General features: G+C 44.0%; 1 protein-coding gene across 8 annotated transcripts in view; it reads right to left on the bottom strand.

Annotated features, from left to right (window-relative positions):
- Positions 1-14,671, bottom strand: part of MAP2K4 (mitogen-activated protein kinase kinase 4) — a 75,741-nt gene that overhangs the window by 12,559 nt on the left and 48,511 nt on the right. For all 8 annotated transcript variants that reach the window (XM_081933966.1, XM_081933961.1, XM_081933964.1 and 5 more), the window contains 3 exons: positions 11,395-11,514; positions 9,866-9,985; positions 8,186-8,237 (listed from right to left, as the gene is read on the bottom strand). In XM_081933966.1, coding sequence (XP_081790092.1) covers positions 8,186-8,237; positions 9,866-9,985; positions 11,395-11,514 — 292 coding nt within the window. The remainder of the gene's footprint in view (positions 1-8,185; positions 8,238-9,865; positions 9,986-11,394; positions 11,515-14,671) is intronic.

Below are 14,671 nucleotides of genomic sequence, written 5' to 3'. Positions count from 1 at the left end.
ACAAAAAGTCTAAGATCTGAAAAATCGTAGTCGCCACAGTGTCATGCTCTCTGCACCAGCTGTTGAAGGACTTCCACGTGGCGTCGTATATTCTGGTTGTAGAAGGCTGTCTAGATGCCTGAATGGTGTGAATGACCTTGGTGGAAATACCGCTACTTAGGAGGTCCCTCTCAAGTGCCAGATGGCTAGTTGTAACCAATGGGGCTCTGGATGTTGAAGCGCCCCCTGGCTGAGAGAGACCTCATGCTGGGGAATCCGCCAAGGAAGGTTGACGGAGAGACTCACCAGGTCAGCAAAGCAGGTCCTTCTGGGCCAGTAGGGAGCCACGAGTAGAATTTCCGTCTCCTCCAACAGGATTTTCAGAATCACCCTGGGAAGAAGAGGCAACGGGAGAACGCGTACATCAGTCTTGATGGTCACAGACAGTGGAGAGCGTTGACCTCCTTGGCTTGCGGGGTGTGGAACCTAGAGAAGAACCTGGGGAGGTGCGTGTTCTCCAGGGTAGCGAACAGATCGACCAGGGGATGGCCGAACCTCTGAGACAATTGGCCACAAAGGCACATATAAACCGCCAGGGGGGCACTCGCTCCAGGTTCCTGATGGAGGAGACAGAGCACCTGGGAAGGTAGGTGGAAAGATATCTGTGCTCAATCCAAGCGGAGCACATCACATGGAACAGATGCCTCCAGAAGTAGTGAATGCCCCAACACTGGAAGTCTTTAAGATGTTGGATAGCATCTGTCTGAAACAGTATAGGGTTTCCTGCCTGGGCATGGGGTTGGACTAGAAGACCTCTAAGGTCCCTTCCAACTCTACTATTGTATTGTATTAGATCCGGGTGCAGGCGCCAGTCTGAGTGATCGACCGTGGCCCTGCTCAGACAGTCCGCCTGGATGTTGTGCACCCCAGAGATGTGCTCTGTTTGGATCGAGCACATGTATCTTTCCACCTACCTTCCCAGGTGCTCTGTCTCCTCCATCAGGGACCTGGAACGAGTGCCCCCTGATGGTTTATATGTGCCTTCATGGCCACATTGTCTATTAGCATTCTCACGTGACACCCCTTGATGTCATCTTGGAAGTGAGCGAGTGCGAGCTGCACAACTCTCAATCCTAACTAGTTGATGCTGTGGGACACTTCGGGCATTGACCATTTGCCTTGCGCAATCTGGTTGTGGAGATGAGTGCCCCAGCCAAATAGACTGGCGTCCGTCGTGATGGTGAGACAGTCTGGCTCTTTGAAGAGGGTGCCCTTCGCCAGCACAGGGGACAGCCACCACTGGAGGGACTGACGTACCTTTGGTGAAACCTGAACCAGCTGTTGAGAGTTCCTCATGTTGGCCCTCTGGTAGGGCAGGAGGAATCATTGTAGGTGTCAAGAATGAAGGCATGCCCAAGGTACTATTGACAGGCACGAAATCATCTTGCCAAGGAGTTGTGACAGCTGCACGATCGATGTCTGCGATGACTGCAGTACCTGCAACACCTGGCTTCTGATGTTTGCCAACTGCTCTGGAGACAGGGAGACCTGGCAACTGGTGGTGTTGATTATGGTGCCGAGGTGCTGCAGCCTGGTGATCGGATGCAGATGACTCTTTTCCTTGTTGAGAACCTGTGATGTTGGAGGGTTCGCAGTGTGCTGCAGGTCTTCCACCGCTTGTTGCCATGACGATGACTGAATGCGGACGTCGTCCAGTAGTAATGCAGGCGCACTGGGCGAGATCTCAGGAAGGCCACCACCGCAGCTAGGATCTTTGTAAAGATCCGAGATGCCGAGGACAGGCCAAATGGCAGAGCCCTGTACTGTTAGTCGTGGCCTGCATAAACGAATCTCAGGATTGTGAATGGGGATGTGGAGGTAGGCCTCCTTGAGATCTATGGATGTTAAGAGATCTCCCGGTCTGATGCAACTCAGAATTGACTGAAGGGACTGCATCTTGAACCTCCAGTAATCTATATGATGGTTTAGCTTTTTTAGATTGAGGATCCCCCTCCACCCCCACCCCCCAGAGTTCTTTGGGACAAGGAAGAGTATTGAATAAAACCCTGTCCTTTCCTGACCTGGTGGAACCGGTTCTATGGCGTTTATGTCTCTGAGGTGAAGGATCTCCTGTTCCATGAGAGCCCTCTTGACCGGACAGGAGTGGATTGGACACCTAATTGTCGGGGAGGGGGGGGAAATGAACTCTAGACCTATGTGTATCGTCTGAAGGACCCACTGGTCCGACATGGTTGTCCACTAGGACTCCCAAGATTCCTTTCACAGTTACTACTGTTGAGCAAGGTACCACCTATACTGTACCTGTGCATTTGGTTTTTCTTGCCTAAATGTAGAACTTTACTCTTTTCACCACTGAATTTCATTTTATTAGATAGTGCCCAATGTTCAAGTTTGTCAAGATCCTTCTGTATCTTTAGCCTATCTTCTGGAGTGTTGGCTATTCCTGCCAGCTTGGCATCATCTGCAAATTTGATGAGTTCCCCATTTATTCCCTCATCCAAATCAATGATCAATATGTTGAAGAGTGCTGGGTCCAAAACAGAGCCTTGGGGTACTCCACTGCATACCTCTCTCCATGTAGATGCAGTTCCACTGAAGACTACACGTTGAGTGCAGTTGGTCAGCCAGTTACGAATCCATCTGGTGATGATGCTGTCTAACCCACATTCTTCTACTTTATCTAGTAGTAGGTTATGGTCTACCTTATCAAATGCCTTATTGAAGTCCAAGTAAACTATATCGACGGCGTTCCTCTGGTCCACTAATTTTGTCACTTTGTCAAAGAATGCAATAAGATTAATCTGGCAGGATCTGTTTTTGATTATTTTGATTTTGTAGTAAAGTAGAAAAATAGAGAGCCCAAGCAATCACTTAGGAATGAAGAGAAACTAGAAGCGCGTCCACTGGGCTAGGTGAATTGAAAAAATCTGAGGATTAGTCAGCACCAGAGGCATGGCTTAATGTTTCAATTCAGTCCTGGGCAGATTGGCTGTATTTAACCCATGCTTGGACTCTCCAGAGCAGCACCCAGGAAAATTATGTAGCATAAAAGCAAAATCTAATCTGATGTATTGTACATCACAAATTACTAGGCGTTATATTAAGGCACATTGTGATTCTGAAGGTCAACATTAATTCCACTAAGTGACAGGTAAAGTATTTGCAATTTTTTACATCAACTTGTTCTGAACATATGGGTCTGGTGATAAAAGCAAAGAAAAGGAGAGTAAATTCACAATGCCTGCCATGGTGGCGCATTGGTTAGAATGCAGTACTCCAGGCTAACTCTATGCTCACTCCAGGAATTCAATTTTGAGTGGCTCAAAGTTGACTCAGCCTTCCATCCTTCCAAGGTGAGTAAAATGAGGACTTAGATTATTAGGGGCAATATGCTGACTCTGGAAACCTTTCAGAGGGGGCTGTAAAGCACTATGAAGCAGTATATAAGTCTAAGTGCTATTGCTATTATTTATTTAACCACAGGAGTTGGATTAGAACTTTTTCAGATCAAGCCAGCAATAGAGAATGCTGGGAGTTTTAATCTGAACTGGAAAGTTGCAAGATCTTTGTCTTTACTTTAAGCAATATTTTAATATTTCTGGTGGCAGTGAGTCATCCAGATTTCCCAAGGGTGAAAGAAGGAACTTCTATTATTTTAGTTGGTCATTTTGGGATTTCCATATATAGAGTTTCAATTTTATTGTACATGGACTTTAATTACTAATAATTATTAGTATAACCTGAGAGTTGATGTGGAAAATTACATTAGAAATTCAAATAATTCATAGTAATTTAAAGCAAAAAAAAAAAATCAATTATGTCACTGTTTGGGACCTGGAACTTCCTTTCCTGCATTTGAGGGAAAGAAAGTGATGGGCAGTTTTCTCCATTTCCTGAAAGTTCCCTCCAAAAATGACTCCTCGCTGTTCCAAATGCCTTACTCTTTAGATTTAGATAGATAGATAGATAGATAGATAGATAGATAGATAGATAGATAGATAGATAGATAGATGATAGATTGATTAACTGCTGATCATAGAGGCAGAAATGAGCAAATATAACCATCTTTACTAGTGGAATCATCATTTGGGGGAAATAAAACTGAAGGTATATTCCTGCAAATGATGTGTTAAGTAATGATCCACACCAGTGACGTGCGGTGAGGGTTATGGCTGGGGAGGCTGGTGACGTCATCAGGAAGGCGGGGAATGGGACCACGTGTGCAGCACATGTGGTCCCATTTTCCGCCTTCCTGAGTGAACATGGAGAACATGAACAGGACCGCAGAGTGCACTGATCCGTGTAGCATTGCTTCCTCCACCGGCGCCAGTCCCTTCCCCCCCCCCACTCCTTCAAGGTCTCCCACCAACCCAAAGCCCGATCCCCAGCTCCCTCGGGCAAGGCTTGAGCGGGGTGAATGGGAAAGCAACGTAAGGAGCTGCGCTTTCACCCCGCTCAAGCCTTGCCGCCTGCAGCCACCGCCCGCCCTCGCTGCCCCTTTCGTTGCTTTCCCGCCCACCTCTAAGGCGTGCCAAAGCCTCCTTCGTCCCCCCAGCGCGCGCTCTTTTTATTTCCCGCGATACCCCCCCCCCATTTCGGGAAAGCTTTTCCCATTGCCTGGGGGGGTGAGGGGGCCGGCTCCTCTCCCCCCACTCCCTCCATCCCTGCCTCTCTCCTCAGCCCCAAAGCTCCATCCGCGCGACTCACTTCCAAGGCGGTGGATGGAGAGGCGCGCAAGAACGGTGAGCGGTTTCCCACCAAAGCGGCGTTTTGCGTGCAACAAGGAAAAGTCCGCTTTGTCGCCCCGAGCTCTTGTTTGCGCTTCCGCCCCTTTTTCTTCGCTCCATCCCGCTCCGGCTCTGGAAGGGCCGGCGAGGTTGGCTCCAGCCGAGAGCGACAGGAAGGAGAGGAGGGGGTAGCTGCGGGCTACCTTCCGCCCCTGCCGTGCGCACCTCGCTCTTGTCGGATCCTCGGCTGCCCGCAGCTTCCACTGAGAACCGCAACTCTGCCCGCCTCGCCAAACCAATTTCGAAATCATTCTTTATTCCAAATGCGCACGAAAAGCTGGAAAAGACAGCTGGGTAGATGCGTGTTTGCGTTCCAGCTACCTAGTGCTCTTTTCCACCGATCGCGGACGCTTTTTGTGCGCATTTGGAATAAAGAATGATTTCGAAATTGGTTTGGTGACCCTCTCTGCAGTCCCTCACTCTCGCCAGCGAAGGAAGGAGGGATACACTCACTCTCTCTCTCTCACACACACACACAAATGGCAAATCGAGCAGCCGCTGTTGGGAGCCCGTCACATACATTCGGGCAATGGGGGGGCCAGACTAGAGGGACTGCAGAGAGGGTCGCCTCGAGTCTAGGGCAGTGAGTCATTCGATGGGAAAGATCCCTCTTCCTCCGCCCAGCCCTCCTTTGCTTAGGCTTCTTTGTCAAGAAGCGGCTTTTGGGGCTAATGGGAGAGGAGAGTGAAGAGAGAGAGAGAGTGAATGGGAGAGAGAGAGAGAGAGTGAATCCCGTCACATACATTCGGGCAATGGGGGGGGGGCTTTCTTGCACACCTTCAGAAAACTTCTGAAGGTATGCAAGAAAGCCCCCTCCCCATTGCCCAAATGTATGTGATGAGCTCCCAGCATCAGCTACTCGGATTTGCCATTTTTGTGTTTGTGTGTGTGTGTGTGTGTGTGTGAGAGAGAGAGAGAGTGAATCCCGTCACATACGTTCGGGCAATGGGGGGGGGGCTTTCTTGCATGCCTTCAGAAGCTTTCTGAAGGCGTGCAAGAAAGCCTCCGCCATTGCCCGAAGGTATGTGACGGGATTCTCTCTATCTCTCTCTCTCTCTCTCCCTCTCCCTCTCCCTCTCCCATTAGCCCCAAAAGCCACTTCTTGACAAAGAAGCCTAAGCAAAGGAGGGCTGGGCGGAGGAAGAGGGAACTTTCCCATCTAATGACTCACTGCCCTAGACTCGAGGCGACCCTCTCTGCAGTCCCTCTAGTCTGGCCAGACGAGAGGGACTGCAGAGAGGGTCTCTGCAGTCTAGAGCAGCGAGTCATTTGATGGGAAAGTTGCCTCTTGGAAGGAATGACCCGGCTTGGCTCCCACTTCGTCTCTCCTGCCTCGTCTCTCCTGCCTCTTCGCTTCTCCGTTCAGTCGTTGGGCGGCAAATCGAAAGCGGGAGCCAAGCCGGGTTATTCCTTCCAAGAGGCAACTTTCCCATTGAATGACTCGCTGTCCTAGACTCTCTCTCTCTCTCTCTCTCTCTCACACACACACACACACACACACACACACACACACACAAATGGCAAATCCGAGTAGCCGCTGCTGGGAGCCCATCACATACATTCGGGCAATGGGGGGGGGCTTTCTTGCACGCCTTCAGAACCCCCCCCCCACCTGAACGTGTGTGATGGGCTCCCAGCAGCGGCTGCTCGGATTTGCCATTTGAGAGAGAGAGAGAGAGAATGTATCCCTCCTTCCTCCAATCCAAAACTCTCGCTGGCATCCCGGCCAGACGAGAGGGACTGCAGAGAGGATCTCCTCGAGTCTAGGACAGCGAGTCATTCAATGGGAAAGTTGCCTCTTGGAAGGAATAACCCGGCTTGGCTCCCGCTTTCGATCTGCCGCCCAACGACTGAACGGAGAAGCGAAGAGGCAGGAGAGACGAAGCGGGAGCCAAGCCGGGTCATTCCTTCCAAGAGGCAACTTTCCCATTGAATGACTCGCTGTCCTAGACTCTCTCTCTCTCTCTCTCTCTCACACACACACACACACACACACACACACACACACACACAAATGGCAAATCCGAGTAGCCGCTGCTGGGAGCCCATCACATACATTCGGGCAATGGGGGGGGGGCTTTCTTGCACGCCTTCAGAACCCCCCCCCCCGCCTGAACGTGTGTGATGGGCTCCCAGCAGCGGCTGCTCGGATTTGCCATTTGAGAGAGAGAGAGAGAGAATGTATCCCTCCTTCCTCCAATCCAAAACTCTCGCTGGCATCCCGGCCAGACGAGAGGGACTGCAGAGAGGATCTCCTCGAGTCTAGGACAGCGAGTCATTCAATGGGAAAGTTGCCTCTTGGAAGGAATAACCCGGCTTGGCTCCCGCTTTCGATCTGCCGCCCAACGACTGAACGGAGAAGCGAAGAGGCAGGAGAGACGAAGCGGGAGCCAAGCCGGGTCATTCCTTCCAAGAGGCAACTTTCCCATTGAATGACTCGCTGTCCTAGACTCTCTCTCTCTCTCTCTCTCTCTCACACACACACACACACACACAAATGGCAAATCCGAGTAGCCGCTGCTGGGAGCCCGTCACATACATTCGGGCAATGGGGGGGGGGCTTTCTTGCACGCCTTCAGACCCCCCCCCTGCCTGAACGTGTGTGATGGGCTCCTAGCAGCGGCTGCTCGGATTTGCCATTTGACAGAGAGAGAGAGAGAATGTATCCCTCCTTCCTCCAATCCAAAACTCTCGCTGGCATCCCGGCCAGACGAGAGGGACTGCAGAGAGGGTCTCCTCGAGTCTAGGACAGCGAGTCATTCAATGGGAAAGTTGCCTCTTGGAAGGAATAACCCGGCTTGGCTCCCGCTTTCGAACTGCCGCCCAACGACTGAACGGAGAAGCGAAGAGGCAGGAGAGACGAAGCGGGAGCCAAGCCGGGTCATTCCTTCCAAGAGGCAACTTTCCCATTGAATGACTCGCTGTCCTAGACTCGAGGAGACCCTCTCTGCAGTCCCTCTCGTCTGGCCAGGATGCTTTTTTGAGCCTTTTTTTAACAGTTAAGCAGAGTCATCAGCAGCTAGCTCAGTCTCGCCTCAGCTGTCGCCTGAGAGGCTGAGCGCGCTAAAACCTCACAGCAAGCTCTCATATGTTTTTTTTTTCATGATGAGAGGTGAGGCTGTGCCTCACTTGCCTCACCTGACTGCACGTCACTGATCCACACCAATACAATAGAGAGCATAGCAAATCAAAGTAAAATGAATTAGAAATGATAGATTAAAAATTAAAATCAAAGGGCTTTTAAAATTATAAAGATAAATTGTGAAATAATTATATTTCTTAAATTACATATAGACACATGCAAAGTCTCTGAATGGTTCCACGTTTTACATATTTCCAAAGATCCAATTTGAAAAGTTAGTTATTTGTATAATAAAGACATACCCAGATAGGCCTACCTCTGTGAATGATTTTCAAGTTTTCTTTTAAGTGGTTTAATGCTTTCACAGTCTAGGAGAGAAGAAGAAAGATTAATGGAGTTCTACGGAAGTCCTATTAATAACACAATTCCAAATCAACAAATGCTTTCTAGAACGGATGCTCTCTACATGGGGCTGCCCTTGAAGAGCACCCGGAGGCTCCAGCTGGTGCAGAATGCAGCCGCACGGGTTGTCATGGGGGTACCTAGGTGCTCCCATGTTACACCCCTTTTAGGCGGCCTGCACTGGTTGCTGGTTGTTTTCCGGGTGTGATTTAAAGTGTTAATTATGATCTTTAAAGCGCTCCATGGCTTAGCCAAGGGTACTTGCAAGACCGCCTACTGCCACCGGTAGCTTCCCACCGTCCAGTGCGATCCCACAGAGTTGGCTTCCTCAGGGTACCGTTGGACAGGCAGTGTCGGCTGGCAACCCCCAGGGGGAGAGCCTTCTCTGTGGGAGCGCCTTCCCTTTGGAATGAGCTGCCCCCGGAGCTTCACATAATCCCCGACCTCCGGCGCGCCCTAAAGAGTTGACTTTTTCAGCAAGCCAGCCTGGCCTGAATAGAATAAATTAAATTATTAATTTTAAATTGTTAATTTTAATTTAATCCTAAATTTGATTTAAATTGTCAATGGAAGGTTATTGGATTGCCTATTTAATCTTTTTTAACTTTTGTTATATGTGTTTTTATGTTGTACACCGCCCTGAGTCCTTTGGGAGAAGGGCGGCATATAAATCCAATAAAACCAAACTAAACCAAACCAATATATTTCAGGAAAATTATAAAGCAGAAATCCAAAAGTATCCCTTCAAAGTCGTAACAATAAATTTTTACAACATAGTTGATTAAAAAGAAAGATAATTGGAAAGGGTTCAATAGTACCAGTAAAGTAAGAAGAAATATGAGCTGAGGTAGTCCTTGGGTTATGATCCTAATTAGGATTGGAATTTCCATTATTACACAAAATCGTATACATATTTGCTTTCCCGGGGTTGATACAGTTAAAATCTCAATAGAGCTTGCTTTTCTCAAGTTCATTTATCTGATTAAGGGGATTTAAACAGTTATGGTGGGAAACTATAATATATGGAATGACTCTCCTTCCTACTTAAATAAACATGGTTTAAGAAGCAGTAGCAGCATGGTTGTGATGGTTTGTAGATTTTCATTCTATGCATCTTTTTCACCATCCCACTGAACATCATTCAACCTGCCCAACTGTTTGGATCCTTTTCTGTGTCAATCAAGAGAGTGTTAAGTAATGGGCTCAGAATTGCTATGGTTGAAACTGGGTTTTATCCTTTCTACAAGATTCTCTACATTACAATTCTGTCCTCTTCAATCAACCAAACAGCTGTCTGGGTTGAAGCAGAATAGAAAGTCCATACATAAATACCTTACCCTACAAACATACATACCATACTCACATTTGGTAGTGCACACATACATAACCATATTCACACTTCATCCAGTGAATTACAAACTTTTTTTTTACTTAGCAAACAAAATAAGCCATTTTAAAAGAAGTCAGTGAAATATCAGAGTAACAAGTCTTAAATAAATCAATCTCAGTGCTGTCTAGAAACTGGTTTGGAAAGCAAAGCAAAGTAAATCAGAAGAAGGCACCAAAAAAAGAGGAGCTTTCAAAGAAAACTTACAGCTAAAGTGATTTTGCCTAGAATTTCTTCTGGAATAACGTCATCTAATACACTATATACATATTTGTAAAATTTATCAAACGAGGTAGACATGAGCTCCATACAGATCCAACAGTCACCCTAAACAAAGAAAGAAAAAGGACTATTATTTTTATTGTTAAAGTGAAACAAATGTTTTGGATGTTCTGTGTTAATTAAATAAACAATGAAAATCTTCTCACATACATTACTGCACATTCTATTATCCTTAATGCTAAAGCAAGCAAAAATAACATTCTTCAAATGTACTTCTTGAACAAATTCGAAATTCATCTACTTCTTATATTAAAGGAAAAAGTACTATTTAAAAAATTATATATTGACTACCTGATGGGTTAATGGGTGCACTGTATATTTAAATGATATTGTCCTTTAGTTAGAAAAAAACCAATTTCATTATATAAAGACAATTATATTTTGATTCATGAGTGGGTTAAATTTTGATTTATTTCATGAAAAGGGATGTTTTCTACTTAATGTGGCCTCTTGACTGAATGAAAAGAACATTATTCTGTATGACTTTGTATGTCACATTATATGTGATATAATATCAACAATAATATTTTGTTTCTTGGGCTTCAGATTTGCTCCATAGAAGGAGGTCATTATAAATAAGCAAGCTTCTGTAAAAAGACGAGGTTGCACAGCTTATCAAACTACTTCTCTAAGGTGCTATTAGAAGGTGAATATTGGACATATATCATTTTAGGTACTGTACATGGAGTGATCGCAAAGCTCAATAACCATGAGTTCAATGTCCTGCCCATAACATATCCTGCACAAAATCAAAATAAATAACTCAAGCATTCTTAGGTGGACTAGCTAGAATAATGTGGCAAATCAGGACCAGGATGGTTGGGTTTCAAATCACCACTGATCCAGGAACCTCATAAATAACACTGAACGGGTTACAGTAAATTATCTTTATCTAAAGCAGTGGTTCACAATGTGGGTCTCACGCCCCACAGGGGGGCAATTTGAACTTTGTTTAAACCAAGTTAATGGCCTTTTAGACTTCCTCCGCATAAGTAGAGTTCACTTTTTGAGTAAAATAAGAATTGCATGTCACCGGGGGGGGGGGGGGCATCAGGATTTTAGAGATGATTAAATGGGACATGGCCAAAAAAAGGTTGGGAACCACTGGTCTAAACTATCTAGTAGGATGATTATGAGTGTGAAAGTATGTCACATTTGGAAATATGATTTGATTAAAATGTAATTAAGAAAATAAAGTTTGAAAATATAGAGCATAAACTCATAATGACCTTTTTTTTTGTCAAACAACAAAACAAAATCATATTCTGAAGCTTCCTTACATTCAACTGTTAGAACTAATCCTGATAACATTTGTATTGCAGGTACCCCACTTCATGCGATGTTATCCAGAAAACTTTCTATCTTGCCCTTCAATTAATGCATGCCATGACTCATTAAACCTTCTGAAAATACCTAACGTTTGGATGCAAATTAAGCAAATTCTGAATGCCAACCTCTCTGAAGAGTGCTCCATAAAACTGAACAATATACGGGCAGTCACTACTTCGCATTACTACATCCAGATCCATTAAAAGCTGTTTCTGTTCCTTTTCATCCACTGTTGACCGAATTCTCTGAAAGAACGATAAGGACAAATCATCAAACTCAAGTCATAGTAGACATATTTTTTAAATATAAATGTATGTTATCAATCTGAAATATTTGAGAATGGGAGAAAATACTAGTTTGGCAAAGACTTAAATTGAATAGAAAAAAATTAAACCAGTTAAGTTTAATCATACAGAATACATCTGTAATCATACAGAATACAAGAGAGAGAGAGAGAAAACACCAGAGATAAAAGCTAACACCAGTCAGAATTTATGTTGATGCTTAATATGGCTCATTATCTGCAGCAGTGTTTCCCTGCAACACACATTTCTATGTCCAATGCCCATCTTCCAGTGGATTCCTCCAATGTATCCTTCCCAATAAGCTTTTAGTCATATTTCTTGAAATACGGAAAATGGAAGCCAGGAGGTGCTATTTCTCAGCTGCAGCCTTGTGAAAATCCTTCCCTTACAATTAAAGCATGCACTATTTTTCTCAAACTGCAGAAACTACTGAAGGTGGGACTTTTTAGAATAGCATTCAGTTCAATAGTTTGTTGCCATCACCTTTAATTTACTTTGAATGACTTACAAAGATTTAATTGATATATATTTGATTCTGTTATCTGTTTATTTTTCATCATCACTCTTATTAAAATCTATCTTGACTAGTTGTAGTTCTGAGTTCATGATCTTAATTTAATTTAATATTGATCCTTGATGTTTTAATGTATGTTTTTGGTGATTCCGCCCCAAGATGCGGTAAGTCAATAGAGATTCAACTGTATATAAATAGAACAAATAAATGAATTTTAAGGTTAAATTTTTGAATTTGAAACAATTTGACTATTAATACTGCAACCTATGCATTTATTCTGAATGCTTTCCCTGGTCATAATGGCTGTGCAGACAATTAATTCCATTCAGGCAGAGAAACAAAATTCCAAGGATCAATAAGTGACAGAGAGATCAATGTTGCAAATTTCTGAACATAGAGAAAATATTTTCATAGGTACTTTGGATAACTTTTGCCTATTAAACACGTACTAATCATTCTATATCGTTTAAAAAGAACATTTAAAAGTATTGTGAATAAATATATTATACATAATAATAGTTTTTGTAATGCAGTTTAAAAGAGATGCTGAATTTCTACATTTTCTTTTTAAGGAAAATGTTTGTAGTAAATAAATAAATTTAAATTCACACAAAAAAAGTACAGCTGATGCAAATAATTCAGAAGTGTATTTTTTTACTAGCTGTATCTTGGAAACTGTTGGACAACCTGTAAGATATGATGAAAGCAAAGGCACCATTAGCGTTCTCAAGGGAGAGAATTCTTGACTTGCAATTCCATACAACTTTAAGTCCTTGGGTTATATTTGACCAAAAAGAAAAAGAAAAAAACATACTATCAATTATTGGTTAGCAGGATTTTTGAATATTGCCCTGTATAATATTCTTGTTCTAATTGATGCCAATGTTTTTTCATCTGTTTTTTCAAAAGTTTTATTGTGCTTTGAAAATCATTATTTACAATATTTACAAGAATGAAGGCACTGACAGTTTTCATCTTGTGAACAGCAGTTTTTGGACTTGGTGCTTTTACTTTTAATATAGGTTAATGCAATATTACTTTAATACAGTAATACATTTATTTGTATACTTTCACTGTTCAGGCAATAACATAATTTTCCCAATTATTCCAGTTATTACAAATAAATTCTGCTGAGATGTAATATTGTTTTAGAAATTCTTCCGGTCATTATAGAAAATCCATGTGATACATAATTGGAAATCTTTCTTAGCTTGTCAAGATCGGTTCATTGCCTCAGAGGATAATCAGTCTTTTTTTCTCCATAGGATCATATTTCTTTGCCTACTTGCATGATTAAAATATTTGCCTTCCACAATTTCTTACAACATAGTTCTTCACAATTTCTTCCTATGAATGAAAGCTTTGTAAAGCTAAATATAACTGAATTGCAAGGTATGGGACACCTGATAAATATTACAAAAATATCTAAAGCAAACAATACCCATGTTTTTTCTGAGGTACACAGAGTACAGTAGTCTAACAATGACCATTCATGGGATTAATAAGGTAAATGAGGACTGTTCAAGCATTACCGATGGCACTATTACTCTACTAATCTCACTTGAATCATGATTTTTAAAAAATATTTTAAAGCAAAAACTTTATCCTAAATTAGTAGCAAGGATACCAAACTACACTAGAATCCTCTTACATCTATACTGAGATCTGCAATAAACAAAACAGCACCACAACTTTGGTGAAATTAGTAAATGCCTTATTTTTTGTTTGTTTTCTTTTCTTTTCTTTGGCTAAACAATCTTCAAGTTGTTGGATGGAAGCCATCTGATAATCAAATACTAAATTATATCCAATAAAAAATGTCAAACTATGTCCTGGACTAACTTTAGCTAATATGCTTAGAACTGGCTCACTAGACTAAAATCATCTCAGCCTGGGAACCGAGAGAAGAACCACGGCAGCTGAGCGTTGGACCGAGTGGCGAACAGGTCCAACACCGGTTTCCCGAACCTCTGGCAGATCCCTTGGAAGATCTCCTTGGACAGACTTCACTCTCCGTTGTCTACCGTCTCCTGGCTCAGCCAGTCCGCCTGATGGTTGTCGACACCGGTGATGTGTTTCGCTTGGATGGAGCGCAGGTGTTTCTCTGCCCAGTATCCCAGCGACATCGCCTCGGTGTGCAATGCTCTGGATCGTGTGCCCCCCTGTCGATTGATGTGCGGCTTTGCTGGAACTTTGTCTGTTTAAGACGAGGACGTGATGACCTTCCACTGAGGTTTGGAACCGTCGTAGGGCGAGGTGGACTGCCCGGAGCTCCAGCCAATTTATGTTGTGTTGAAGGTCATTCTTTGACCATTGGAGCGTCCTGGCATGTAATCGCGCCCACAGGACTACTTCGATGTATGAGATGAACTTTCCCAGCAAGATGGAAAGAAGGGCTACGGGGACACAATGATCCTTCTGGATCTGGTTAATTAACTTCAGCAAGCTGGACCTGCGATCCAGGGAAAGAAACACTCGACCCAACCGGGAATCAATCACCGCCCCCACGTGTAGGATTCGGGTGGATGGGGAGAGAGTACTCTTCTCGAAGTTAATCAACAACCCTAAGCCTTGGAGGTGTCA

The sequence above is a fragment of the Natrix helvetica genome (genome assembly GCF_964273705.1).
Source record: "Natrix helvetica genome assembly, chromosome: 1".
Taxonomy (NCBI): domain Eukaryota; kingdom Metazoa; phylum Chordata; class Lepidosauria; order Squamata; family Natricidae; genus Natrix; species Natrix helvetica.
The sequence above is the reverse complement of the archived record's forward strand: the minus strand, read 5'-3'. Positions and strand labels throughout refer to the sequence as shown.